Source organism: Xenopus laevis, chromosome 6L (assembly GCF_017654675.1).
Source record: "Xenopus laevis strain J_2021 chromosome 6L, Xenopus_laevis_v10.1, whole genome shotgun sequence".
Lineage (NCBI taxonomy): Eukaryota > Metazoa > Chordata > Amphibia > Anura > Pipidae > Xenopus > Xenopus laevis.
This window is the reverse complement of record NC_054381.1, coordinates 146,092,955-146,120,760: the sequence shown is the minus strand read 5'-3', so window position 1 is coordinate 146,120,760 and position 27,806 is coordinate 146,092,955. Positions and strand designations below refer to the sequence as shown.

The window sequence follows — 27,806 nt, the reverse complement described above, 5'->3', positions numbered from 1 at the left end:
AGCTCTTTAAGTGACAAATAGTGATGGGCTAATTCGGGGAGTTTCGATTCGCCGAAAAAGTTGCGAAATTCGTGAAACGGCGAAAAATTTGCGAAACAGCGTCAGCGTCTCGGGTTTTTTGGACGCCAGTGAATTTTTGTGGCGGTTTTGCAAATTTATTCGCCGGCGGTGAATTGCGGAAATTCACCACGAATTTGCGCCTGGTAAATAAATTCACCCATCACTAGTGACAAATATTTTTTTTTACTGTTCATGGATTAGTAACCAATTTACCTGCTCACCTACAACTACACATTTACCTTTTTTTTGGTGCTATATGCCATACTTTACTCCCCTTCTACAGAATAAAATTGTCATCTGTTCAAATAAGTAGCACTTATTACATAAATTGTTTATGACACTTTATAGTTTCCCAGAATGTCCAAGGCAAAAAAAAGTGTTCGGCCCTCCTCACCACTTTTTTACTAGTCCTGAGTCTGGGTTAATTCACTGCTGTGGGCTTCTTGTGGGAGATGCCACAGTTTGGAGATTGATGCTTTTAGATGATCCACACATATGCTATCATTTCACAGAGAGGAAGCCTTAAATACTGTATTTATTAAGAAAAAATCACTTGTTCCTCTTAAATCAGATGCTAGCTTCATACAGTACATGTGTTCATTCAAATTAAATTAAAAATGTGATACTTGTAAAGGATTATTTAAATGGAATTCACCATGTAATGTATATTAATTGTGTATATTAATTGTGTAATACAAAGAAAATTTTTGACATGTTGAAAAAAAGCAAAAGATAATAGAACTTTATTTACATTATTTGTTTAAAATCCCTAAAGTAAGAAGACTAGCATATTATTTTAACTATTTGTAATGATTTTCCTATAAATATTCTTTAGCAGTAGAGTACTCTACATTTCTAGACAGAGTTCAGGCAGACTCTTGGTACGTAAATCCATTATAAATCAAAAGAATACTTAAATGTGTAAAATGTACATAATAGTGAGAAAGTGTAAGATATTTTTGTACCTGACAAGATCAATTATGTCACTGATTGATCTGAAACTTGACCTTATATAAACTGCTGAAAGGTGTATCTCATCTAATACTGTAGAGATCTTCAAAACAGAAAGGCAGCCATCTGTATAGCAAACATTTAATAAAGACCTTATTCTATATAAAGAAAAAACAGATTGGCGTGCTTGTTACAGGAGCAGGAGAGCAAATGTAGAAGGGAAATTGATCTTTAAATTTTATTCTTAAAGGGATACTGTCATGGGAAATGTTTTTTTTTTCAAAATGTATCAATTAATAGTGCTGCGCTAGCAGAGTTTCTGCACTGAAATCCAATTCCCAAAAGAGATCTTTTTATATTTAGTTTTGAAATCTGACATGGGGCTATACATATTGTCATTTTCCCAGCTGCCCCCAGTCATGTGATTGTGCTCTGATAAACTTCAGTCACTCTTTACTGCTGTACTGCAAGTTGGAGTGCTATCAACCCCCTTTCCCTCCCCCCCCCAGCAGCCTAACCACAGAAAATTGGGAAGGTAACCAGATAGCAGCTCCCTAACACAAGATAACAGCTCCCTGGTAGATATAAGAACAGCAGTCAATAATAAAATCCAGGTCCCATTTTCACACATTCAGTTATATTGAGTAAAGCTGGCCATAGATGCATAGATCCAATTGTTAGAATCCTCAAACGATCTCCATCTCCCGACCTGCCACTAACCATTCAGATCAAATAAAGTAGTAAGTAAAAAAACAGATCAGCCGATGTTCTGTCCATGAGAGCAAATGTATGAAAGTTATGTCCGACAAAGCTGGTGACAGTCTCCCACTGAAAATCGTACGATCGGCAATACACGCAGAGAAATTAGCGGCAGCCGACAGGAATCTTTTAACCTGGCCCATTGACCAAACAATCGATCTCCGTGGGACGAAAAATGTCGGGCTCTCCACACACGGTCCGAAAATCATACGAATTCTCGATTTGTATGATCGGATCTTTGCATCTATGGCCAGCTTTAGAAAAAAACAACAGCCTGTCAGAAAGCAATTAATTCTACAGTACACTGAAGATGTATTAAATGTCAAATATCAAATACTTCATGCATTAAAAGAGAAACAATAAAGTGACATTTAGGGGTTATTTATCAAAAAACAAATTTATCTGAATCTACTATTTGACCTTTTTTATTAAAAAAGCAAAATTTCATCAAATCGGGGGAAACTCAATAAAACTGAACAAAAATCCGAATCATACCATTTTTTCAGGTTTCTTTATTCGATTTTGTCAGTTTTTTTCCTGAAGTCAGAATTTTTCAAATTTTGCAGAAAAGCTCGAAATAGTCAGATTTTTGGGCTAATTCCAGCGCAGACCACAGAAACTTCCAAATAGGGTAGGATTAGCATTTGGACTTTTATAAATAATTCCCTTAGAGCTTCATTTACACTCTCCCACTGTATCATCTTAATTTTGGAAAAATTAAATACCAAGAAAGAATCCAGCAAATTTTAAATAAGCAACAATTTATGTTATAAAAATGCATTGTAATGTAATAACATACATTTGTTCAGGTGCAGTGATTCATAGAAACCAATAAGCAGGTAGTTTACTGGTCACCTGTTTAAAAGTAAATATCTTATAGGTTGCTATAAGTAGCTACCCAATGGGGGAGTGTCAATAACTGGTAAGGTTGAACTTCTGCATTTGCTTTTAAATTTTCAACATCTGTACCTTAAATTATATTACCTACCTTTTTTATTATGCAAATTCCATTGGCAGTGCTTCTTTGTTAATTTGATGCTTCCATAATACTTTATGTAGAGTCTTCCTAAAGCTATTAAACTAGATGTTAAACTAGATAATGTTGTTAATTTGGGTACTTGTGAGGTTTCAGAATCCTAAATGACAGGAGATATAAAAGACACCCAAGAGATAATTAGCACTAAGACAGAGAACAAGAAATATTTAATGAGTAGCTGAAATAAGAAAATAGAGGGTGTATGTGCTTGTGTGTCTGTCTGTGTGTTCAATTAAACAGAAATAGCCACCCTACATCATTTTATCAGAAGGGATTAGCAGTCTTTTTAGCCTGATACAGATTTGTCACGTGTTTTGTTCTGATGGAATACAATTTTGTTTTTTCATGCTGAAGTATTACAATTGTGCCACCCATTTTTTCACCAGAAAAAAATGCAGATTTTTTTGCAAAAAAAAAGCCAATGGCATTATTAGAGTTTCTCTATGCCTACTTTTTTGCTGGGAAAAATATGACTATAGCGTCTAATGCATATGCAAATCTTGTGATTTTTTCCACGGTTCTGTGAATTGTATGCTTATCACCATTTATGAGGTGTGTACACTCTAAAATCTTTAAGGCTCATTTATGAAAGCAGCACAACACCATTAATTAAAGGTACTTGCACCTTAACAGGCTCCTTGCACTTAGTTGAGTTATTTGCCCACAATCATGTGCAAGTGCTACCGCAACACTTAAGGGGTTATTTATTAAAGTCTGAATGACAAAAACTCAAAAAAATAGTTTTTTAACTATATAATCAAAATTTTTAAGGGAAAAAAATTTGAATGTTTCGATATTCATAAACTCCTGAGGATGGAAAAAAGTCTGAATCTGAAAATCCGGCATCTCAAACCTGCAGAGGTTGTTTATAAGTCAGTGGGAGAGGTCCCTATCCTGTTTTGTAATTTCTGTGATCTGCTATGGAAATCCAACCATTCTGGGCTTTTTGGACAAAAATCTGAACATTTCAGGAAAAAGTCAGACAAAATTTTGTATTCTGGAAAAAAAAAATCTAAAAAAATTGTACCATTCAGATTTTTGTTCGATTTTTTGGGGGATTTTCCCCAATCCAATAAAATTGTGATTTTTTTAATAATAAAAAAGGTCCAATAATGGATTCTAGTTTGGTCAAACTTTTTTCATTAAAATAGTCAGATAAATTCAGACTTTGATAAATAAGTGACTAATTCCAGGGTTCCCACTGTGGACTGCATCAGTAGACACAGCAGACTTGCACTTAAAGAATCAAGAGCAGCCATACCTTTAAAGGAGAGCTTCAACATTGACACCATTCCTACTGTTAGGTGTCCGATTGCCTCCCCGCTATCTATCTATCTATCTATCTATCTATCATCTATCTATCTATCTATCTATCTATCTATCTACCAATCATCTATCTTTATATTAAGAAGAAGTTTTCTGGCAAAATCCATTCAAAGTTTTTTCACCTTGAATGGGTCTCATACGCCAGAACAATGCCAAATCAAGATGGCAACCTTGATTGACAAAAAACAAGTTACAGAAAGAATATGCATTGGCGAATATTGACATGATTTTACATGTCATTCCTACCACTCCACTGAATATAATATATGATTCTAAAATGTAAATGCTATATATGAGTTTGTGATGAGATTAGTTTTAAATTTGAGGTAGTTCTGTGTTTCTAATTGATTGTTTTATTTAAGCGTTTGGAAAACGACACCTCTCCCTATGCAGGAATTATTTACAGAGATTTTTTTGTATGTTGTATAGAAGTGCCAGAAGGATCTCTAAAGAGAAGTTTTTCTCAGACAGGCTTCAGATTTCTGTTGCTGAAGCAACTATGTTTTACCCCTCTTGGGGATTCTTCAAAGCTCATAGCCTTGTACAGTACCTTGACTGTGATGGTTTCTGATGAATTGCCAATGACATGTTTGACACTCAGTATGGAACTTTATTGCAAATATTACTTTTGCTTCCTGATTTCAAGCACTGCTCCTTTGAGTACATTTTTCCCCTGTGACTTTTCTTATCCTAGAACCCAAATTTTAATACTAGACACAGCAACTTTCATCTTTTTATTATTCTAATAATTCTGAGCTGCATGCAGGTCCCTTTATCATTCAGACATTATTACTAAACATCCTGTATGTTTCCTCTCCCCTACCATATGTGCACCACATTAACTGTTCTTACTCTGCGGTGTGCACTTTTTATATAATATTAGTTATTACTATAGAAATGTGTAAAATGGATTAGATATAGAAGGCAATATTGAGTTGTACTGCGGCTATAGCCTGGTGCTTGCATTGATGATTAGCTACTTTCCACCCTTCTGCTTCTATTTCTTTTCCTGTCAAGGTATACCGTAAAATATTTCATTTTTTATTAGTATAAGCTATTTAAATTTATTTTCTGTTTTTTACATAGAATTTATACATTTCCACTGTGCTTTAAAAATCGTATTCATCATTTCCATCAATCCCTGCCCAAGTGGAGTTTACAGTCCCTATCACATTCACACACACACACCAATCAATTTTAGCACTGACCAGTAGTGATCAGTAAAATTTGCAAGCAGGCGTGGAAATGTGGCAAAATTCCACATTTCACCTTGGCAAATTTGTATGTTACAAATCTCACTTCAAAAAAAAAAAAAACACGCTGTGGGACAAAAAGTGGAGCAAAAAGCCACCCATTAACCTCAATGCACTTTGCGTGGAAGAAACGCTGCAGTAAAACACCCATTTGCTTCAATGCATTCCACAAATATTTGCCGTTTCGTTTTTTTTTCTGTGGTTATGCAAAATTTCTGGTGAAAAGAAACGGGACCGCTCCTCTCATGACTAATGTCCAATTAATCTATAATACAATGCCACTTTAATGCCATAGTACATTGTGTAAAATCATGCATATTTATATATTTATATCCTATTGTAAAAAGATGTGAATAAATACGCCATTTATTTTGCCAACTTTTTTTTCCCAACTTTTATACAGTTTTTTAGGTATACAATATTTTAGGAACACAAACAAGAAGAAAAACCCGTGGCTCTATCCAAATATTAAATATTTATCCATTTCTAATAAAAAGCCGAAGCTCACCCTGTATGAAAAAAGACTTGGGTGCAAAGCCCCAGGTCTGTCTCTAAAGGGGGTCAGCCTTCTTGGCACTGATACATAAACAATGTATATGTGTGAATTGTTTTAACTCACTGATGAAGATAGGTGGCCCAGGTGCAGCACCCCGAACCCGTAGCTTGGGGTGAGTTGCAAGGAACTCACCCCAAGGAAGCACGCACTCATTTCAGGATTTCCATACAATATTTTAGCCAGTTCTATAAATATTTTGAAGTATTTTGAAGTTTTTTAAGCATTTTAACATCTTGAAGTTACTTTAAAATTTCAAAACAAAAGCCAACTAATATTAGCTAATCTCAAATCAAGTTAAAAAATTTACACTGATCTAGTAATTTGGAAAATTAATATTAAAATAAACATGTAGCATACTTAAACATGAAAACCAAAAATGAAACATGACAAAATGAATAAACCTAGAAGTATCTGGACACAGATGCGCTATACAATGACATTCTTGACAGTTCTGCACTTCCTACTTTGTGACAACAGTTTTAGCATAATAATGCCCCCATGCACACAGTAAGGTCCATACAGAATGGGTTTACTAGAGTGAAAAGGGTGTCATGGTCAGTACCCTAAATTCAGAACCAATGCTAAGCACCCTGTTCTCGGCTCTTGCTTCCGCCTTTAACAGCCGCCTTTCATCTCAGGAGGAGCCCTCTGCAAATCGGATGCTGCCAGGTATTATTAAGAGAGGTGCCAAGCAAAGGGTTCTGAATGAGCAAAGGGGCATGACGGTTAAACAAAGTCTTTTGGGCAGACTGTCATGATACAAGGTGTAGACAGAAATCATTGTCAGATCAGGCCGGGTTGGGGCAGGCAGAGTACAAACGGAGTCAGACAGGCAAGGGTCAAACCAGGAGATCAATCAGAAGGGATACGGAATAATCAGAGTCAGTTACCAGGCAAGGGTCAGAATACAGAAGTCAGAATCGTCCAAAAACAGGCAGGGGTCACAACAAGAATCAGATCTCAGAAGCTATAAAGCACAGAGGCACCAGGAAACTCACGAGGAACAAATCCTAGAATGGGCATTGAGAAATACAATCTGCCACTTTACCATTTGAACTTCGCGCCATTGCTGATGACGCCAGCATGCATGCACCGATAAATAAGGAGAACGCGCACCCTAAGTTGCCAGCAGAGAAGCAGAAGAGGAGCGGCATGGCGGGCGTCCCCGCAACACCACTAGACCACCAGGGTGAGTGCTGATTGTTACAAAGGGTTGTGAACTCAACCCAACTAAGCATCTGTGGGATGAACTGGAATGCCCATGCAAGAGAGGCCTGATTGACTGCCATTCAGTGTAAACCTCTTACTTATAAATGTAAGCAAATCCCACCAACAGTGTTCCACCTTCTACTGCAAAGTACAGGTTAAACAGTGTTCATTATCAAAAAGAGCACTAATTCCTATAACCCTTGGTTTCAGAATCAGATATTGGTCAAGAAAATTACCCTTATGGGTATATACTGATTGTATCTCTCTGTTTATATTTTGGCTATATACTTTCTATCTATCTATCTATCTATCTATCTATCTATCTATCTATCTATCTATCTATCTATCATCTATCTATCTATGATGTATGTTTTTTTAAATTCCAATTGCATTATTTTTAATAAAAGGAATATCATAGGAAAGCATACTATTTTAACAGTTCTAAGGTTATCTGTTTTGCAAGTGATTTTTAAATAGTTTGTATAGTTCAGAAATAAGAATGCTGACAGCTGATTCTGAAACAACTGCTAGTATGCTGAAGCATGGTAAAGAAGAAGTTTAAGTGCCCCCACGGGATGCATCCAGTGACTTTCAATGCATATGCAATGTGTTCAGTGCCTTGGGCTTTTAATCTTTCCCACTAGGACTTGCCATTATTTAATATTTCATAAGAAATGGGAAACAAAAAAAGATTAAATTTAGAAAGCATTTTACTAAAAGCATGTGATATATAAGTATTTGTAACTTACAGAACTCACTGGGGAGTGTGCTAGAATAATATAACATGATGTGAAACAATTGAATCTAATACATTAGAAGCACATTTATCAAGGGTCGAATTTCGAATTCATGTTCATTTTTTATAACTCCCATGAACTCAAAAATTGACCAATTGAAACTGACCCGACCCGAAAACTTGAATCTAATTCGATTTGAATTTTAAACTCAAAATTTATCCCTGGACCTTCTCTCATTGACTTAAACATCAATTCTGTAGGTTTTAGGTGGTGAATCATCAAATTTTAGTTCTTAAAAGGCCAGAGCATGATACATTTTGAAAATTTAATTCTAATTTTTTAAAAAAAAACTCTAATCAAATTTGATTTGAATTTTGAATTTGAATTTTCAATTCGACCCTTGATAAATCTGCCCCTTAGCCTTCACTTTCTATTCATTCCTAGAGTTATAGTTTAACATTTGAATGAATAGAAAGTGGGTGAGTTTTTGTGGTAAACTCTAATCATTCTAATCACATTTTGATAACTCTGACCCTACGTCAGTACCTGGGTCAGTACCTGGGAATGGAATATAAGATCGCAGGATGGCACTCTGCTATTTTTCCCTAAATGTTGAAAACGGGAAATTCAATGTGGGATCCTAACATATTGGCAATCTCTCCCTCTTTTTCCTTCATGATTAACAATAGCTAATTTGTTGACTGGGAAAACAGAGTGGGAGTGTCACAAATCACAATCTTTTGCTGAGGGTTAGCAGTTTGGAGAGTGCTTGATAGAGAAAAGGAGATTACTGAAAGAGAAAATGGATCACCAATAAAAATGCAGAAAAATTCATGTGAAGACGCAGGGCCGGAAATAGGGTTATTCAGAAGAGGCAGCTGCCTAGGGCGCAACAATAGGGCGCTACCCCTGGACCAGACTCAACTACTTGGCAGACTTAACTTTTGCTTACGCGAGCGTCTGTGTCACACATCGCATAAGCTTGTGTAGTCTGCGCGCATGCGCATCCGTTGCCCCATCAACGCGCTTGTGTGTAACGTCACTGCGCAAGCGACGGGGAAGTGAGAGCGAGCTGGCCGGCTGGGTCGCCTAGGGCGCCCGGCTAGCCTGGCCCGCCTCTGTGAAGACCAGATCAAGGAAACCATCCTTTTGGGTTGCTGTATTTGTCCACTGTTGGAGATCCTTCTATATGTCTTTATATGCAGACACTAGATGTGCCTGCAAAAATTAAAGTCAAAACAGCAAGAATTATCCTGTGTGTTATAACTGTGTGTTTGCCCTGTCTAATTTCCACAGTCATTTTTGCCACTCCAAACAGAAATATTTATCTATCAAGATTGATCTACAGAGTTAAAAAGAACTCTTGCTGGGTGGTTGACCATGGCTGTAATTCCTATCCAACTAAATACAGTAAAGCTAGAGGCTGCATGAGCTCCATGAGTTTGACCATGTTGCCTTACCTCTTCTGTACAGAAGATGACGATGATAGGCAGCTCCCATGGCAATGAAATGGCAGTGGTGGGTGGTATATGGATATAACCATAACATGGATTGATTGCAGTCTAAAGAAGATAATTGCAGCAGATTATTTGTTGAGATGGTGGCAGGTGCTGTGATACACCTGCATTCAGGTATAGAGAGAATGGTAGGGAGATCAGTGTTGGAGAAAAGGAGGACCATATTAAAATTTGATGAGGAGCTTGGTGACACAGTACTTTTGCTAGCTTAATGTACTAAATGTATTATTTTCCTTAAGATATTGATAATGGATGAGTGCAGAGGACCTCTTGTTTTTGTCTGTATAAATCTAAGATTCATGTGAGATCAGATGTTTGCTTTTAGTGTTCAAACTTCAGCTGGCTGAAAAAAAAGCCAATCATTGGTTGCTATGGGTTGCTGCCCAGTGTTAATAAATTATACCCACTGTTTCTAGGTACTAGGACTCCATATTAGAGCAGCAATAGTATGTCATTATGGACCCTATTTATGAAGTAGTTATATTGTTTAAACATTTTGGCAAGTTCCCCAACCTTAGAGTTAATAGAATATTTTTATTGAACAGAACAGTTCCATTGTTTGTTTTTTTTGTCAGTTTTTCCTATTTCTACTTTGACCAAAATATCTATATTATATTTGCCTAAACCTAGCTCAAAAATATTACTGTATGTCAAAAGTTTTAAAAAAAGTTATTTTGCGCAAACTGAGAAATAAAATGTTTACTACCTTTAATGAATTTGTTGAAGCTATTAACATTGTGTTAAAACAATGATATTTTTTTAAATTATGAAAACTTTGACTTCCATCTGACCTGACATTAAAAATAAATTGAATTGATTTTGCTTCAAAGCAATTTGTAAAACAACCACTCCATTTTGGTAAATATGGAAGCTGTGCATTTCCTAGAATCTGAACTACAAAGTCAAGTTCAAGGGCTACAAGTTTGTTCTGCTTTTATAACTGCCATAAGTCACAGCTAAGTTCAGGTACATAAAAAATGCGATGTTTATATTAAACAATCCTTAATTCTATTCTCATCCATTACAGCACCACCTTTCAAGTTTTTTTGAATAACATCCAGGATTCAAAGATATAAAAAACATAGGAAGTAAAATTAATTAAACATAATTAAGCACAGCTATAACTAAATAGTTGTGACATTTTCTCAAGCGAAGAATAGTTAATTGACTCTCATTATGTTAAGTTATATGTGACTTTCTTTTGAAAAGCTTCACCCCCCTGGGTTTTACAGGAGAAGATATAATTAGCTAAGGTGTTAAGTAACTCAATTTATACTACATAAAAAGTTATTAAACTATATATAATTTAGAGATATATTTAGTTATTTTTCTTTAGTGTTTCTATAGGGGAACAATTTCCTCTTTTGGAAGTGCTATAATTTATTTTTATTGTATCAAAACCAATTTTGAATATATAGAGTATATTGCCGGGCAGATCTATTAAAGTTCGAATGATAAATTCAAATTTGAATTTCCAAATTGGATTTTTGGTCAAAACTCACAAATTTGAGTTGGGAAAAATCCTTATGCCATCTTAAACCTGCCGAGTTCATGTAGAAGTCACTGGACCTTTGATAAATATGCCCCATAATGTTTTTACATGTGCCTACTATTAGTGAAGTAGGTGAAATTCTGGTTGCATATAAAAGCTAAATAGATTAATTGTTTTTTTTGTAACTTACGATTTTTATTATTTTTCAAATTTAAGTATAGACAAAGAAAAAAGAATACAGTTTAACAGAAAAGAAAAAAAAAGAAACCAAATAAAAAAGCAGATTTCATATACATTGTAGTATTATGTATGTTATTTTGTGGAAAACCGTTCAGTATAGTTAAAAGCGAGACAAGATTACAAGGTTCAATTAATTTTTTATTCGTATCATTCTTAAGTAAATATTTTGATCTTTATGATAAATTTGAATTCCTCATGTCTAGTGGCACTAGGGGGCATATTTATTAAGGGTCGAATTTAGAGTTATGGGAGTTTATGACAACTCCCATAAACTCCTATAAACTTGAAATTCAAAAAAAAAAAAACAACCAATCGAAATGTATTAAAAATTATTTTTTTTCTAAATTCGGGTGAATAGGATCGACTCAAATTGAATTCGATTTAAGTTTTTTTTTTTTTTTTTTAAAAATGTGACCCTTGTTAAATCTGCCCCTAGGTGTTTAGACATTCCTGGCCCTCCAAGGAACATTTTTGCCTTATGGTACCTGCTGCCAGTTTAATCTTCTGAAAAGACATGGGGAAGAATACTCAATGATATAAAAAAAACATGAGAGGGTCACTTGGGGTATCATAATACCATATTTTTTAACTAATTTATGAATCAACACAGGCTTTTCATATAAAAATAGAAATTTTATTCTCAATTGATTAATATTTCACAATGAGTTTCTACTTTCTTGTTCTTTCTGACAGCTTGTGCATTCATTGCAAAATTAAGTTGATGCACAAATGGAAGGATACTCAATTTCATTCTCCCTGGGAGCAACAGCAGTTTGAACACCCTGTAGGGCATATTTATCAAGGGTCGAATTTCGAATTGAAAAGAATTCTAAATTCTAATTCAAAAAGACCAACCGGAATTAAGTCAACTTTTTTTTTTGTCGAATAGGTCCATTTTCGATCGAATAGTTATGCATTAGGTGGAATTCGAATCATACGAATCAAAGGAATAGCGCATTCAATCGAATTTGATTCAAAGTTTTTCCAAAGTCCACCAATTGACTCCATATAGGTTACCCATAGGCTAAATCAGCAATTCGGCAGGTTTTAGATGGTGAATGGTCGAAGTCGAATTTTTAAAGAAACAGTAAATTTCAATATTCGAATTCTAATTGAATTTGGACTATTCCCTAGTCGAAGTACACAAAAAATAGCTTGAAATTCAAATTTTTTTCATTCGAAAATTCACCTCTTTGAAAAACCTGCCCCCTAGTGTCATTTATCTAACAGAGATGTGAAGGTTTAGGAGGTGTAACAATCTATTCAACTGAACATTAAAAATATCACATTTTATTGAAAGTTTATATATTTAGCACTGAATTATAAAAACAGAGTTATTTTTTCAATAGTTGATATATTATATAATGATGATATACTATTAAATATATTTTCTTAATTGGATCAATTTTAAAAAAAAATTCACTGTTGTAAAAAGTATAGTAAAAATAATAAAATGTTATTGTTGATTGTGTTAACATTAACAAATTATTATAATATTTTAACAAAACATTATTTATTAATCAATTCATTATTTATTTTTCTCTTACTGTCTAGGCTGTCCGGAATGAATGTGCCCCCTCCAGTAATCAGCAACAAAAATTGGTTAAGGTTACACTTTGCAACAGATAACAACCACCGATATAGAGGATTCAGTGCACAATATCAAGGTATGTGGTAACACTAGATTTCCATTCGATTGGTCAATAGCTATATATATACAAATTTAAAATTTTTACAATTGATTTTGTTTTTATAAAAATGAAGATTTTAGGAATAATGGCTTATAGGTCATAACATCATGTATTCATAGTAACTTTGTCAATTCAGATTTACGGAGTTAATAGACTGCGGAAAACAGTTTAACCTATGACAGGTGTCCAACATTTCATTTACTGGGAAGGGGTTAGCTGTAACCAATATCTTAGCAATATTTGGCTTTTGAGTGCAAAGGGCAATATTATAAATTTATATATTTTCTTTGAAATTCACAGACTTGCAAGATAAACTTTATATTATAAATTGGGATTTTGCAAGTATTTTGCTGATGTATGTGAAACATTTGGTATTAGGCACATCCTAAGACAATGACCTAGTTAAATCTATAAATAATTACCACTTTGTTAAAAATCCTACTGTAGTCATTGGTTGCTGATTTTCCAAAGTCAAGTACATGTGGACTGTTAGTCATGTTATTTACATTGACATTTTTTGTAGGTTGTCATATACATTTTGGAGCCAACAAAAATTATACAACTATGAAGTGATCATAGTTATTGCTAGGTAGCTGTAGACAATAACTATTGACATTGAGATTCCATTAACCATAAAAATAGAATCTATAGTGCTCACATACAAAGGCTGTAGTGCATACCATCGATTCTGTTTCTAGTCTAGTCTGAACAATCCCATGCTTTTGTTTGCATGGTAACATATGGTATAGATCAAATAGCCATAAACCAGTACAGAAAATGTTTTTATTTTACTTGAATGGATTTTAAGTGCAAAATCTCTATGTACAGTATCACAAAGCTACAGTATTGCAAACATTACACACTGAAATACAAAAGTGGATATCATTCTGACTCTAAATAATAATTCTTCCAATTTACTGTATATACTTATCAAACTACAATGCTGTTCTGTTTTACTTCTATCCTCACTGAACACAGCCCCCAAAAGATTTCAATACTTTTTAACATGCAATCAGCTATAACCTGAAAACTGTTGTCTAATTCTGTACAGAATTCCCGGTCCAGTAGGGTTATTTTTAAAATAATTGTAATGCTTACTTATTCAATACTTTAGTCTATCAACTTATTCTGGCTAATTTATCAGCATTGTTCTCTGATTGATAATTCATTCACACAGAATGGGGGTTATTTATCAAAGTCCGAATTTATCTCAATATTTTCTGCTACAAATTCTGACTCCGCTCGTGCTTTTTACACTTATTTATTATTATATTTTCCCGAAAATTTGCTTTGCGGAAAAGAAAATTAAGATTTTCACAATTTTTTTTGCCTGAAAACTCCAAAAATGTTGGGGTATTGCACAAAACCAAGTGCACATAAAAAAGTAATTGAGACTTCTCCCATTGACTTATATGCAACCTCAACAGGTCTGAGATGCCGGATTTTCAGATTCCGACTTTTTCCATCCTCTGGGTTTAATAAATTCCAAAAAATTTGTATAAAAAAATCACTATTTTTTGTGTGATTTTTGCATTCGGAGTTTAGTAAATAACCCTCAATGTGTATGTGAGAGCCACATACAAATATGTTACAAATATGTTTATATTTAGTTAATTAGTAATTAAAATTTCTTTATACATTCAAAACAAACAGCTACAAAAAAAGCATAATTTACCATGCCCAGCTTTCATATGAATTTAACGTCTTATATTTTATACTTTGTCCAGTATTTATATTTAACAAAGTTACAAACCGACAGTTTAGGTTAGGATTAACAGACACTCAAAATACAATTAGAAAGGACAACCTGATCATCTTAGAGCAGGTTTTTCATATTTGAATGGTACCAATGCAGGATTCTAGATACAGAAATAATTATTTAACTCATTTGAATTACTATTGTCTGTTGCAGAAGTAACCTTCACAGTAATAAAATGAATCATGGGGAGACACTCTAAACAGCAGTTGAATTTTGAGTCCCAAACCATTGAATAAATTTTACTGCATTAGCGACTTAATCTAACATATTATGGATATTCCTCTGAGAAACAGAATCTATAATGGAATTTTTTTTTGTTTCCTGGTTGCCACCATGCTGATACCTCCAACAGTTTTAAAACAGTTTAACCAATAGTTACTACACCAAAGAGGATATGCAATATTTTTATATAATATATGCAAACATATTGTGCCAAAGTCCATATCCATTACACAATTTCACAATAAGGTACACAAACTTTAAACAATATTAGCAAAAAGGAATCAACATTGTTTATTTTTATTAAATTATTTACTACCATTAATGAAATGAAGCCGGACATAATTAGAGCTGTGTAAAAGGTTTCTATATCAAAACCATTGTTTCTGAATGGAAAAATTCCCAGCTGAATACATTTATTTTATAATTTGTGTGATTATCTGGCAGATTTATCAAAGGTCTAGGTGAATTTTCGAATTGAAATAATTAGAATTTCGAGTTATTTTGGTGCACTTTGACTAGGGAATAGTCCAATTTCGATTCGAATTTGCAAAAAAATTAGAAAATTAGAATATCAAAATGTATCATGTAGTGTCTCTTTAAAAATCCGACTTCGACCATTTGCCATCTAAAACCTGCTGAATTGCTGTTTTAGACTATAGGGGACCTTCTATAACCTATTTGGAGTCAATTGGTGGAAATACTTTGAATCTAATTCGATCGAATACGCTATTCTGTTAATTCATGCAATTTGAATTCAGCTGAATATGGACCTATTTGATTGGAAATGGACCTATTCAACCCAAAAACACTTAACGACTTAATTTTGGTTGGTCTTTTTGAATTAGAATTTCTAAGTTTTTTCAATTCAAAATTTGACCCTTGATAAATATGCCCCTATGTGTCTAAAAATATTTGTAAAAAAATGGAGTTAAATATTTTTAAAATGACTAAAATGTTTTTTTTTTACATTTCTTGAAGATCACTGTGACATATATTTTGATTTAATAAACAATACACACTAAAATTTTACGACAAATACCTATTTTAAGTTTAAGTTTAGAATATTTAGACAGGGGATAATAATTTCAATTAAACCGAATTTCTATAATTTTTTACTATACACATCATGTACAATTACTTTTATTCTTCCTTTGCAGCTGTTGTAAAAAAGGTATTTCCATTACTTGCACATTTGCTAATTGCTCTATATGTAGCATTATTGCATGAATCAAAAATTTTGTTTACCTTATATAAGTAAGGTTTTTTGTTACTTTAACATCTGCATTAAGGACTAAAATAAACTGGTCTGTAATACAAAACTTTTCCATCTCTTACAATTATAGCAAAATGTCTGAATGATTTTATTTACATTTCTGGTAAACAAAATCAAAACATTGTAGCATCTTATAATAATTTTATAATACTGAAGTATTATAGCATATTGTAGAAGTATGCATAACTAATAAGTATTTTCAAAAACTACACAAAAATGAAAAATAGAAAAATAGTACATTCAATAAAGTGGGAATTCCACGTCTTTTGTATTTGTCTTGTTGGAATTAACACATTTGAATTATGAAAATAAAAGTTGTTTTGGGCTCAGACTGGAATTAGTGAATATATTTATTGTCTGACTGCAATAATATGGCATTTACAGCTTAATTAAAGTGGTACAGCTTAGACAAAATTTAATTTTTTTTTTAATATAAAATGTCAAATCTACTGTTCTGTCACTTCATATTTATTATGCTATAATAATATTGTACAGGTTTCCAGTAAAAATATTTGACAAAAGTAAACACACATAAGGGGTGATGTAATAAATGTTTCTGTAGATCACCTATAGCAACAAAGTAGCAGGAGTGATGGCTAATATGATCCATTTTGCTTCACTAAAATTCACAAAATGGCAAAAATTCACCAAAATTCATTGTAAATTACTACAGCCTTTCTGGACACGTCACAGTAACCCATTTTTAAAATGTAAAATTCATTTAATGAATAAATGTGGCCAGTGTCATTATTAAATTGCAGTAGGGTACAGTTATTGGATCCCCTATATGTAAACCTGTTATAAAAAAAGCTCTGAATTATGGGAAAGCATCTTCCAATATACTAGATTATAATGAAATACCTCAACTTTTTTAAAAATAATTCCCTTTTTATCTGTAATAATAAAACCATACCATGTACATGATCTCCACAAAGTTATAATTCATCCTTATTGTATGCAAAGTAATCCTATTGGTTTTATTAAATATTTAAATAATTTTTAAGTAGACTAAGGGGGTTATTTATTAAGCTCCGAATACCCGAAATTCTCTGAAATCCGAAAAATTTGTGATTTTTTTTAAATAAAATCTGACTTTTAAAAAAATCACAAATTTTTCAGAATTTATTAAACCCCGAGGGCTATAAAGTCTGAATATAAAAAGACAGCATCTCAAACCTGTCGAGGTTGCATACAAGTTAATGGGAACAGTCCCATTGATTTTTGGTTGTGTCGGGGGTTTCGGGCAATTTCATGATGTTTTCAGAAAATTGAGAGATTTTGGGGAAAATTCACAAAAAAATTGCCAAAATCTGAGCTTTTCCCGCAAACAAATTTTCGGGAAAATGTAATAATAAATAGGTGTTAAAAACCCGAGCGGGTTAGATCAGAGTTTGTAGCAGCCGATATTGAGGTAAATTCAGACCTTGATAAATAACCCCCCAAGGTACGAAGAACCAAATCAAAGAAATATCCCTTATCCAGAAAACCCCATGTCCTTTGTATTCTGGATAACAAGTCTCATACTTGTATAATACTTACAAAATATATAAATCCCATATCTATGTAAAAGCCAGGTAGATAATGTAGTTTTGATTATTTGTATACTTTATTAATTTATCATTTAATTAATTAATATATGTATTTAATTTATGTCAGGAAAACGTAATACTTTCTGCAAAGTTGATGAATAATTCTGTACAGGTGGGAAGATCTGAGTAAAAAGCTGTTAATCTCTGTATTTAATGTGTTCCTTATTAGCCAAATTTTATTTGAAATGGTGAAAGCCATAGTTAGGAGCACGTTTTAGATCCATATGCATTTGTGATTTTTGGGAGAAAATTGCATTGTCTCTTTAGGTGCAGTAAACACAACATAAATAGCATAACTATTTTGGCAGACAATAATATGCAAGGATAATGGTTGAAATTGCCTGTAATTATCATTTATTTTACATAAATTACAGTATGCTACTTACATTTTTTCATATACATTATCCTTATATAGAGAGTTCAGAGTTTTTTCAGGGAACAAAACAAGATGACTAATGACTTTTGGCTATCATCCAGAAATGCAACTCCAAATAATGCAGATCAGTTGAATCAATGTAAATTGGCCATAATAATACATTATGCAACTCCAATCGTAGTAGATGATTCAACAATCAGTTTTATCACAAAAACTTCTGTCCAATGAAGCAAATAGTCATAAAGAAAGAGGTAGTGATAAACTTCAATAATACGCAAAACTGTTTATTGAACACTACAGGGGTTATTTACTAAGCTCCGAATACCCGAAATTGCCTGAAATCTTTTTGATTCTTCAGAGCTTTCGGGTGAAAACTCCAAAAAAAAACAAATTCTGAGATTTTGGGGAAATTTCATGAAAAAATTGTGAAAATCTGAGCTTATTGGACTCACACCAGTATTGAAACTTTTTATTTTTGTAATAAAAAGAATTTATACATGGCACTTCCAGGCTTGAATTTGTTATATCCTTTCAACAAAATTAATAGCACTATCAGCTAAGTGATAACAAAGGATGAGATATTGTAAATTTATAACATATTCTGTGTCATCTGAGACTATATTTAAATACCTTTTTGCTTATTTATCTTAAAATATATCTTATCATATTACATAGCACAGTTAACACACACTGTATTTAATCCAAAATTATGAAACATGAAGCAACTTTAATGTTTAAGTAAAAGTAAGTGAGCAAATAGTTTTTAGCTGCAGGAACCCTAGCATTACTATGACAACCTATGTGGCAGTAATTTCTGGGTTCTATAGTGTCAGTTTCAGCCATGGCAGTAATTTCTGGGTTCTATAGTGTCAGTTTCAGCCACTATGCAGCATATGTGAATGGGGATTATGGTGTCATGGGAGAGCATGAGTAGTAAAAACAAATTGATAAATATAAAGTAGCAAATGTCAGCATAAAAATTCATACCCTCATAGATAACCTCTTCACTATACAATGTACACTGTAAATCTCAGATAATGATTTCTATTTTTGAATTCGTTTTTTTTAAAAGAATTTATTGGTTGGCAGTACAAAAAATGTCACAGGTTACAGTATCATTGTCCATTACATTAATCCAGGTACAGTAGGTGCTTTATTACATACTTTTCTATTTGGAATACATCTTAAATCATTACATGTCCACAGCTAGTTGGTATGGAAGAAAGTAGTCAGCATGACAATCAATTATCTTCTCTTATTAGTGAATGTTCTCCAATAACCACATGGCCTGAAACGTTGCTGTAATGCCCTAAGAGAGTGCAATAAAGGCATTTTAATTTAAACCAATTTGTGGCGCTGTTCCACATTGTTTTCATCAGCTAATGGGAAAACAGCAAGCCAGTGTCCCATAACTCTTTAAATATAGTTGAGGTCCCACATGCTTTATATGTTTGATTAATGGAAGCATATGGTTTGTTAAGTCTAGCCAGTAAGAAAATGAGGGGGCTTAGGTTGTAACTAGTGTAATATGATAGTTTTTTTTGCAAAATATAGTAGTATGATAAAGTCTCCATTTGTGATTGTGGGGGGTTAGTTTGTCTATGACACCCAGTAAGCACACTTTAGGGAGATGACTTTAAGCAGAGCAAGATGGTCACAGAGACACTTTTATGCACGTATTTCAGTTTTATGGGCTTTAGAGCTCATACGTATATTGTCAATCAGGAATAATGTATGTGGTAGGAGCAGTGTTGGACTGGGATGCCATGGACCCACCAGAAATCCTTAGATAGTGGGCCCACTTTCCAAACTATTATTCCTTCTTTCCTCACTCAACCTCTTTATTCTCCTAGTCTTTTATATCTACTTACTATTCTCTTCCATTATTAAGCATTTTTTCCTTTAAAGAAATAGGGAATGACCAAGAAATAGGCTAAAGGGTTAGAAGCAAAAGGGCCCACTGACACCTGTGCCCACTGGTAGTTTTCCTGGTATACCAGTGGGCCAGTCCGACACTGGGTAAATGATATAGTAGGTATGTACTGTAACCAGGCTTTAAAAGCATTATATGTGTTGTATGTATTTGAAGGGGTTAGGCTGTATTTAATGAGAATTTAGTTACTATTCACACTATGCACTAAACTTGTTCAGTAATTGTATTTTTGTTTGAATCTTGTAGATTATTACTATTGAGGTCTAACTAAAACAAATTATTTAAAAAATAAGTAAAGGAATTTATTTTACTTGAGAATACACAATTGTATCATTCTCATTTTTTTCTTGAAAAGTAATACAAAATTTGATCATAAATCATCATTTAACCAATTTCCCCAAAGATTTCCTGCAGCAGATGAGTTAACTTCTGAATGTATAAATTCCTAATTTTAGATATAAATAAGGAAAAGAGATGCGGTTCGCATCGGAGCTCACCCGGAATAACTGTGTCCGTCCAGTCGCAGCCTTCATGGGATGCCGGTTACTTTGTGCCGGTATTCAACTGCTAGATTCATCTCACCCCCGTGTTCATGGCGCAGATCTCGGACAAAACTCGGACAGCAGTATTGAATGCAAAATTCAGGCTTTATTTCATACACACAGGTGAAAGATTGAGCAGTGGGTATGCACGCTGACTAGTCAGCGTGCATACCCACCGCTCAATCTTTCACCTGTGTGTATGAAATAAAGCCTGAATTTTGCATTCAATACTGCTGTCCGAGTTTTGTCCGAGATCTGCGCCATGAACACGGGGGTGAGATGAATCCTAATTTTAGATCACCACTTTCCAAGTATTTTTGGACTGATTCAGCAAATGTGCTGTGCTGCTCATAGAATGACAGTAACTAAAGAGCTTTAACCAAGGGGTAGCCAAAGGGCTGTTAACATATGTAATTGTTCTACTACTGTTTAAACTGTATTGCTTTAGTTCACTGAACGTTAAGCCCATTCATATATCACCCCTTGTGCATTTGTTTTTCTGTTTCTCACCTCTTATCTTCTATTCTGTAAAATGTCAACTAATTATACATAGCTGTTTTTGCTGTTGCTACAATCACATGGCATGCTTTTAATTTGTAATGTGAAATGATTATCTCTGTTTAGTTTTCTTCTGTTTTAAATAATCTAAAATTTAATACAGGTATGTGACTGGTTATCCAAAATGCTCAGGATCTGGGGCCTTTCCGTATCTTAGACCTCCATATCTTGAAATATTAATTAAACCCAATAGGATTGTTTTGCCTCCAAGAAAGATTCATTATATCTTAGTTGGGATCAAGTACAAGGTGCAAAAGTATGGGTGATGACCTTCCCATAATTTGTAGCTTTCTGGTTAATGAGCTTCCAGATAACGGATCCCTTACCTGTACTCTTCAGTGATATTAATGTATAGCCAGGGTCTTTCAGGATTTAAAACAAATAAATTCAGTGTATGCCAAAATATAGAGGTAAATTTACTAAAGGGCAAAGTGACTAACGCTGGTGACAATTCTCCAGCGTTACCACTTTTGGCCACTTCGCAAATTTACGGGCACAGACTACAATCCGCTAGAGATAAACACTAGCGCAGAATCGCCCTCTAACGCCTGGTGACTTTTCGCTTTGGCAAATGGACATTACTCCACAAATTCAGTAATATGCGGATTTTACTGAACGTTACCTCTTTTGCCAGACTTGCCTTCGCCAGCTCAGACTAGGCGAAGTGCATTGGAGTACATAGAACATTCTTTATTTGACAGTTACTAACATCATAATTTTTGAGTGGAGAAAATTCCAAAAAACCCCTGGCGACTTTTCAGTTTTTCAGGGTATGCTGCAAAAGGCATAAAAATGTATTTGGGTACCCGGTTTCCCTCATACATTTTCTTAACATATGGAACATTATTTTAAAGTGGGATCATGTGTAAGGCATTAAAACAACTGTATCGGCATTATTTACATTCCCTGGACATGTGTAGTTATCAGTGGAACATACAGACATTCATTCAATTGAAATTTCCCGCCCTATGCAAATTAGCCTGAACGAAGTCCTGTAACAAAGTTGCGATATGCAGATTTAAACGCTAGCGCTTCTTCTCTTTGATTTGCTCACATTGCCGAAGTAATGCTAGTGAAAATTAGCCAGCGTCCGACGCCTAGCACAAAACTTCCCATTTTAGTAAATTAGCATTGTTTGAGCGAATTTTCGCTTGGCGAAGTGTTGCGATGGCTGCAAAGCCGTCGCTGGTAAATTTTCGCTGGTTAGTAAATTTGCCCCATAATGTTTGTTGTAATAACGTAGCATAAATATTGGGCTATAAACTTGCTTAAATCACTACTACCTAATGCAAAAAATATCATAAACCTCTAGATCTGGTATTTTAATCCCTACTCTCATTAGTTCAGATACATTTTGTTTTACTTATATAAATTAGCCAGTAATTAGTAGCTGAGAGTCAGTTGAAATCTCCGTGCTCTGCACTGAAAGATAAATATGTCTAAAATAATCTAAGATTAATCATTTGAGCCCTGACTTCTATGGGAAATACTGCAATACTTATAGAGAGATAATAGATTGTATGTTAAATGAAAAGTGGCAGCAACAACAAACAGATCCAAATTCTTATATAAAGTAAAAAATATTAACAGCTTTTATGTAAATATGAATTATCTTCATATTTATTAAATGAGAATAATCATTATTTATATGTTTCTGAATATAATATTTAATTTACATTGTAAATACATAGCTCATTGTTAGATGAAAAATATTTAACCTGGTTTTAAACTTTAAAAAACATATTCACTTTAAGTAGGGCATATTTATCAAGGGTCGAATTTCAAATTTGAAAAACATCGAAATATAAATTCAAAAAGACCAACCGAAATTAAGTCAAAGGTTTTTTTTTTGTCCGAATAGGTCAGTTTTCAATCAAATAGGTCCTAATTCGGCCTAATTTCAAATCGTACGAATCAAAGTATTAGCGCATTCGATTAAGTCCGAATCAAATTTTTTCGAATTGACTCTAAAAGGTTCTAGGAGGTCCACCATAGGATAAAACAGCAATTCGGCAGGTTTTATTTCTACTTTACTATCAATGTAAAAGTTGTCAAATTGCATTAATAATCTTTAGCTGTATTAGAGACAAGCATAGTTATTCTTGGAAAGGAAGTGTAATAAACTTTGATATTTTGGAGCTTGAGAAACAATTCATGAAAACTGGTTTGGTTTCATAACTCAGAATGATTGTGTATATCAAGTCATCAGTACAGTGCTACAAAATATGTTGGCACTATATAAATACATGTTAATAATAATAATTATAATAATAATAATCAGTAATAACTTTGATATTAATGTCTTCCCTTAATGCAGTCTTTATCACTAATAAAAAAAAATGTTGAGCACTCACAGAATCCCAGGTAAACAGAAAAGGAAATTCAGACTGTTTCATTGTATGCAAGGTGGACTTAATCAGAAATTATGAAGTAAAAAATAGCACAGAACATGAAAAAGGTTCTATTAATTTGAAATGCCTTGGACTACATGGGGTTAGCTGTTTCTCAGTGTATAGTGCTTTCCAACTTTGTTTTCCAAGATATGTTTTCACAATTTTTTCATCTGATTTTCATGATTTTTTTCGGACTATTTACCAAAAAACTCCAAATATTTTGGGGTTTTGCACGAAACCGAGTGTCTAAGATGCTGAATTTTCAGATTCTGACTTTTCCATCCTCAGGGTTTAATAAATTCCGAAAAAATTCATGATTTTTTAAAAGTCTTATTTTATATCAACAAATCACAAATTTTTTGTGATTTTTGCATTCGGAGTTTAGTAAATAACCCCCTTAGTGTTGTTTTACTTATATATTTTAAATGTCATGTAATTTTAGACAATTTGACTACAAAAGTTGGCAAGTTTTTTCCTCCAGGAATTCAGCAATTTGAATTACTAACTAGGATTTGGATTTAGTTTGTGATTCTGCATTGAGATTCGGTATTCAGCAAAACCCCAAACTGAAGACATTTCCTGTTGTCAGTATTATATTCTCTTTTCTATTTTTTAGTAGTACAATTTATTTTATAAATATAGTTAATATTTTTTACATTGACTGGGCACTGTGATATTTGCAGTCTACTTTAAGGGGCAGATGTAAGAAGGGTCGAATATCGAGGGTTAATTAACCCTCGATATTCGACTAGGAACTAAAATCGTTCGACTTCGAATATCGAAGTCGAACGATTTAGCGCAAATCCTGCAATCGAACGATCGAAGGATTATTCGTTCGATCGAACGATTAAATCCTTCGAATCAAACGATTCGAAGGATTTTAATACAACGATCGAAGGAATATCCTTCGATCAAAAAATCACAGGCAAGCCTATGGGGACCTTCCCCATAGGCTAACATTGACTTCTGTAGCTTTTAGCTGCCGAAGTAGGGGGTCGAAGTTTTTCTTAAAGAGACAGTACTTCGACTATCGAATGGTCGAATAGTCGAACGATTTTTAATTCGAATCGTTCGATTCGAAGTCGAAGTAGTAGTCGAAGGTCGAAGTAGCCCATTCGATGGTCGAAGTAGCCCAAAAAACACTTCGAAATTCGAAGTTTTTTTAATTCGAATCCTTCACTCGAGCTTTGTAAATCTGCCCCTAAATATAGTTTAACTGAAAAGTGAGGGTTATTCAATACTCCTATGTAAGTAATATCAGTACATATTTAATAAAGGACAAAATATTGCCCATATATATATATATATATATATATATATATATATATATATATATATATATAAATTGGCAGTCATGAAAGCACTCACAGCAGTTTTCTTCAATACTTAGTTGAAAGAATTGTATTGAAAGTATTGAAGAAAACTGCTGTGAGTGCTTTCATGACTGCCAATTTGTTATTATACTCTGGTTAGCACCCAGCCTTAACTTTGGAGTGGTGAGTGCCGTTGAATCACTGCCTATATATATATATATATATATATATATATATATATATATATATATATATATATATATATATATATAGTACTTTTTTGCAGGTGTACAATTTGATTTAAGAAGTTTGAGACTTAGCCCTTGTGAGATGGTCCTTTTCAAATTCTGTTTTCATGGCAACGAATAGGGGCAGAACTTTTATTCCAGTGACATAATTATAGTGTACATATATGTTGTGTGCAGGCATTAACTTTGTGATGCAATTGATGGCATTAAAACTATTTATTGTATAAAAGAGTCATCTGCTGGTTTCCTTCTATTTAATCCTCACAGCAAATGTCCACATTTCAAAGTTAAAAGTTTTTTTGATGCCATCGACAATTCAGACACGACGACAATTCCGATGCCGGCAACAAATAAATCAAGATATTATGTAAACTTTGTCATCTGAAGTGGCTTTTACAATTATTCTAATTAGAATGAGTAGAGTGCACAGTATGGAACCACTCGTATAGAAGATAGTTTCTCTTTTATATAGAGTATAGTACAGTTTGCAAACTATTTTTTTAAAATAAAATTACTAATTTGTAAAAAGGCACACAACAATAATATACAAGGAGGCTTGTTTATCAACACTTGGGAATAATGTGCCTGGCAGTAACCCTGGCAACCAACTAGTTTTTAACTTTCATTGTTACAGATGACTAAACAAAACTGATCCCTGATTTGTTGCTGTAGGTTACTGCCCTTGTGTAGTCCAACTTTCTCTTTAAGCCTCTCATACAAATGTTGTACTTTTTATATTTCCAAAGTGAAAAACAGTGCAAAACAAGAATGCTTTTGTTTTTCCTAAATCAATAACTGGCCCCCCAAAGATATAAAAAAAGAAACAATAATTATATACAATTGTTCCTCCATGCTCTTGCAAACAATTAATATTATTATGTTCAAGGTAAAATAACCCTATGTATTGTTGTTTTCTCCATGTATTGTACATCTGGCACACACAGCCATACCATTTTTCCACATGTGAAAAATGAATGACGAGCCATGTGTGACATGTACCAGATGCACAAATCTCTCCAGTGTAATCTTTATACCAATAGTAATTTTTATATATGTGTCAGACATTGAGTGAGATTGAGAGAAAAATAAATGAATTATAGCTCAATCAAAAGGTAATTTACGGTGAATGCATATTAGCTGTTTCAGATATACTTCAATGCCAGTAAGGGTGAGATTTAGGCTTAACAGTAATTTATAATAGTTGATATATCTGTAAAAATAGTTTATGAGAATTTGGCACTCACCCGATGTTGGGCAAGAAAAGAGAGGCTTTAAAGTATGTACATTTACTTATAACTAACCAAGGAGCATATTTATCTAATGGGGAGGGTATCCTAATTTGGATTAAAAAATCCAGACTATTTAAAACAATTGCATTTGTGACTTTTTCTGCAATTCATATTTGTTTTTTACACAGATATTTGCCAATATTAATAAATAGAAGTCTGAAGTTAAAAAAAAAGTAATTGAAAATGCTGTGATTAATATTTTTATATTAATTTTCAAGAAATTAATAAATAACTGAATGGTGCAAACAACATACAATTATTATCCTGCTTGAATTATGAATCTCCTCTTTTCATTGAATTTTAAGGCATCATGGCAGGTTTTACTTGGCATAATTTTCATTTAAATGTTTTTATTTATAATTAATAAATTGCGAAACACTGAGGTAAAAAATTGTTAAGTGTAGCCTTCTGAGATTTTGCAGTAACAATTGCAATCACAATTTTCCTATAACAGTAAGGGGGTTATTTCTTAAAGGTCGTGCTGTGAAATCTTGAAAAATCTGAGGTTTTCAGAAAATGTTAATTTTTAGAGGAAAAAAAACTTGATTTTTTAGAAATGTATTATACCGTGATGCTACAAAAAGACAGATTTCAAAAATCCACCATCTCAGATCTATCGAGATTCTGTATAAGACAATGGGAGAGGATGTTGACCAAGGATATATTTATGTAAATGTGTATATTTATTCTCATATACACATGTACATATGGATTTCTGGTTATAAGGGTTCTTTATCGAAAGAGAGTTTAATCAATATATATATATATATATATATATATATATATATATATATATATATATATATATATATATATATATTTATTTATTTATTTACAAAATCTATTGGCACATATCTACATAAATAATACACATAAAACAAGTTATACTACATAGAATGCATAACAAATATTTACAAAGACAATTACAAATATGAACATGTTGGATCTAAATTCTCTGCCTCCCTGATACTCATCCTTCCATTTGGTCTGGCATCTGTGTCCTCACTCTAGGAACTCCCAGCACTCTCTGACTAACTAAGCCTATTGTATTAACCTAAAGACTGACCATAGGTACATGTCAGGTTCTGATTGGTCAGTGACCAATAAATTAATCTTGGGGAGTAGGGTATGGATTCCCGAGGCAGTTCATTCAAGAATCAGGACAATGGAAGGGGGAAAGGCAGTGTTTAGACAGGAAGGTTTGCTTTTTCAGATGCCCCTGGTCAAAGGGGAGGGGATTTAACAACTGTATGCTAAATAGGGTGTCTTTGAAGCTTGCCTCTGTTATGTCCTGATACTATCTAATATATAAATTACACAACATTCTTAGATACAAATCACAATGTATATATAAAATATACACATATTGCATATAATAAAGGTATAACACAAGCAAGTCTCCCTGAGGTAACAGAGGAACCTATCCCAATTTTAAGTTATTGTGGTTCTGAGCTAGGTTTAGCCTGAAAATCAGACTTTTTCTA

At 33.3% G+C, this 27,806-nt stretch overlaps 1 protein-coding gene across 1 annotated transcript in view; it reads left to right on the top strand.

The window, feature by feature from the left end:
- Positions 1–27,806, top strand: part of LOC108718600 (CUB and sushi domain-containing protein 3) — a 696,593-nt gene that overhangs the window by 285,427 nt on the left and 383,360 nt on the right. The window contains exon 6 of the mRNA XM_041566615.1: positions 12,691–12,803. Within this exon, the coding sequence (XP_041422549.1) occupies positions 12,691–12,803 (113 nt within the window). The remainder of the gene's footprint in view (positions 1–12,690; positions 12,804–27,806) is intronic.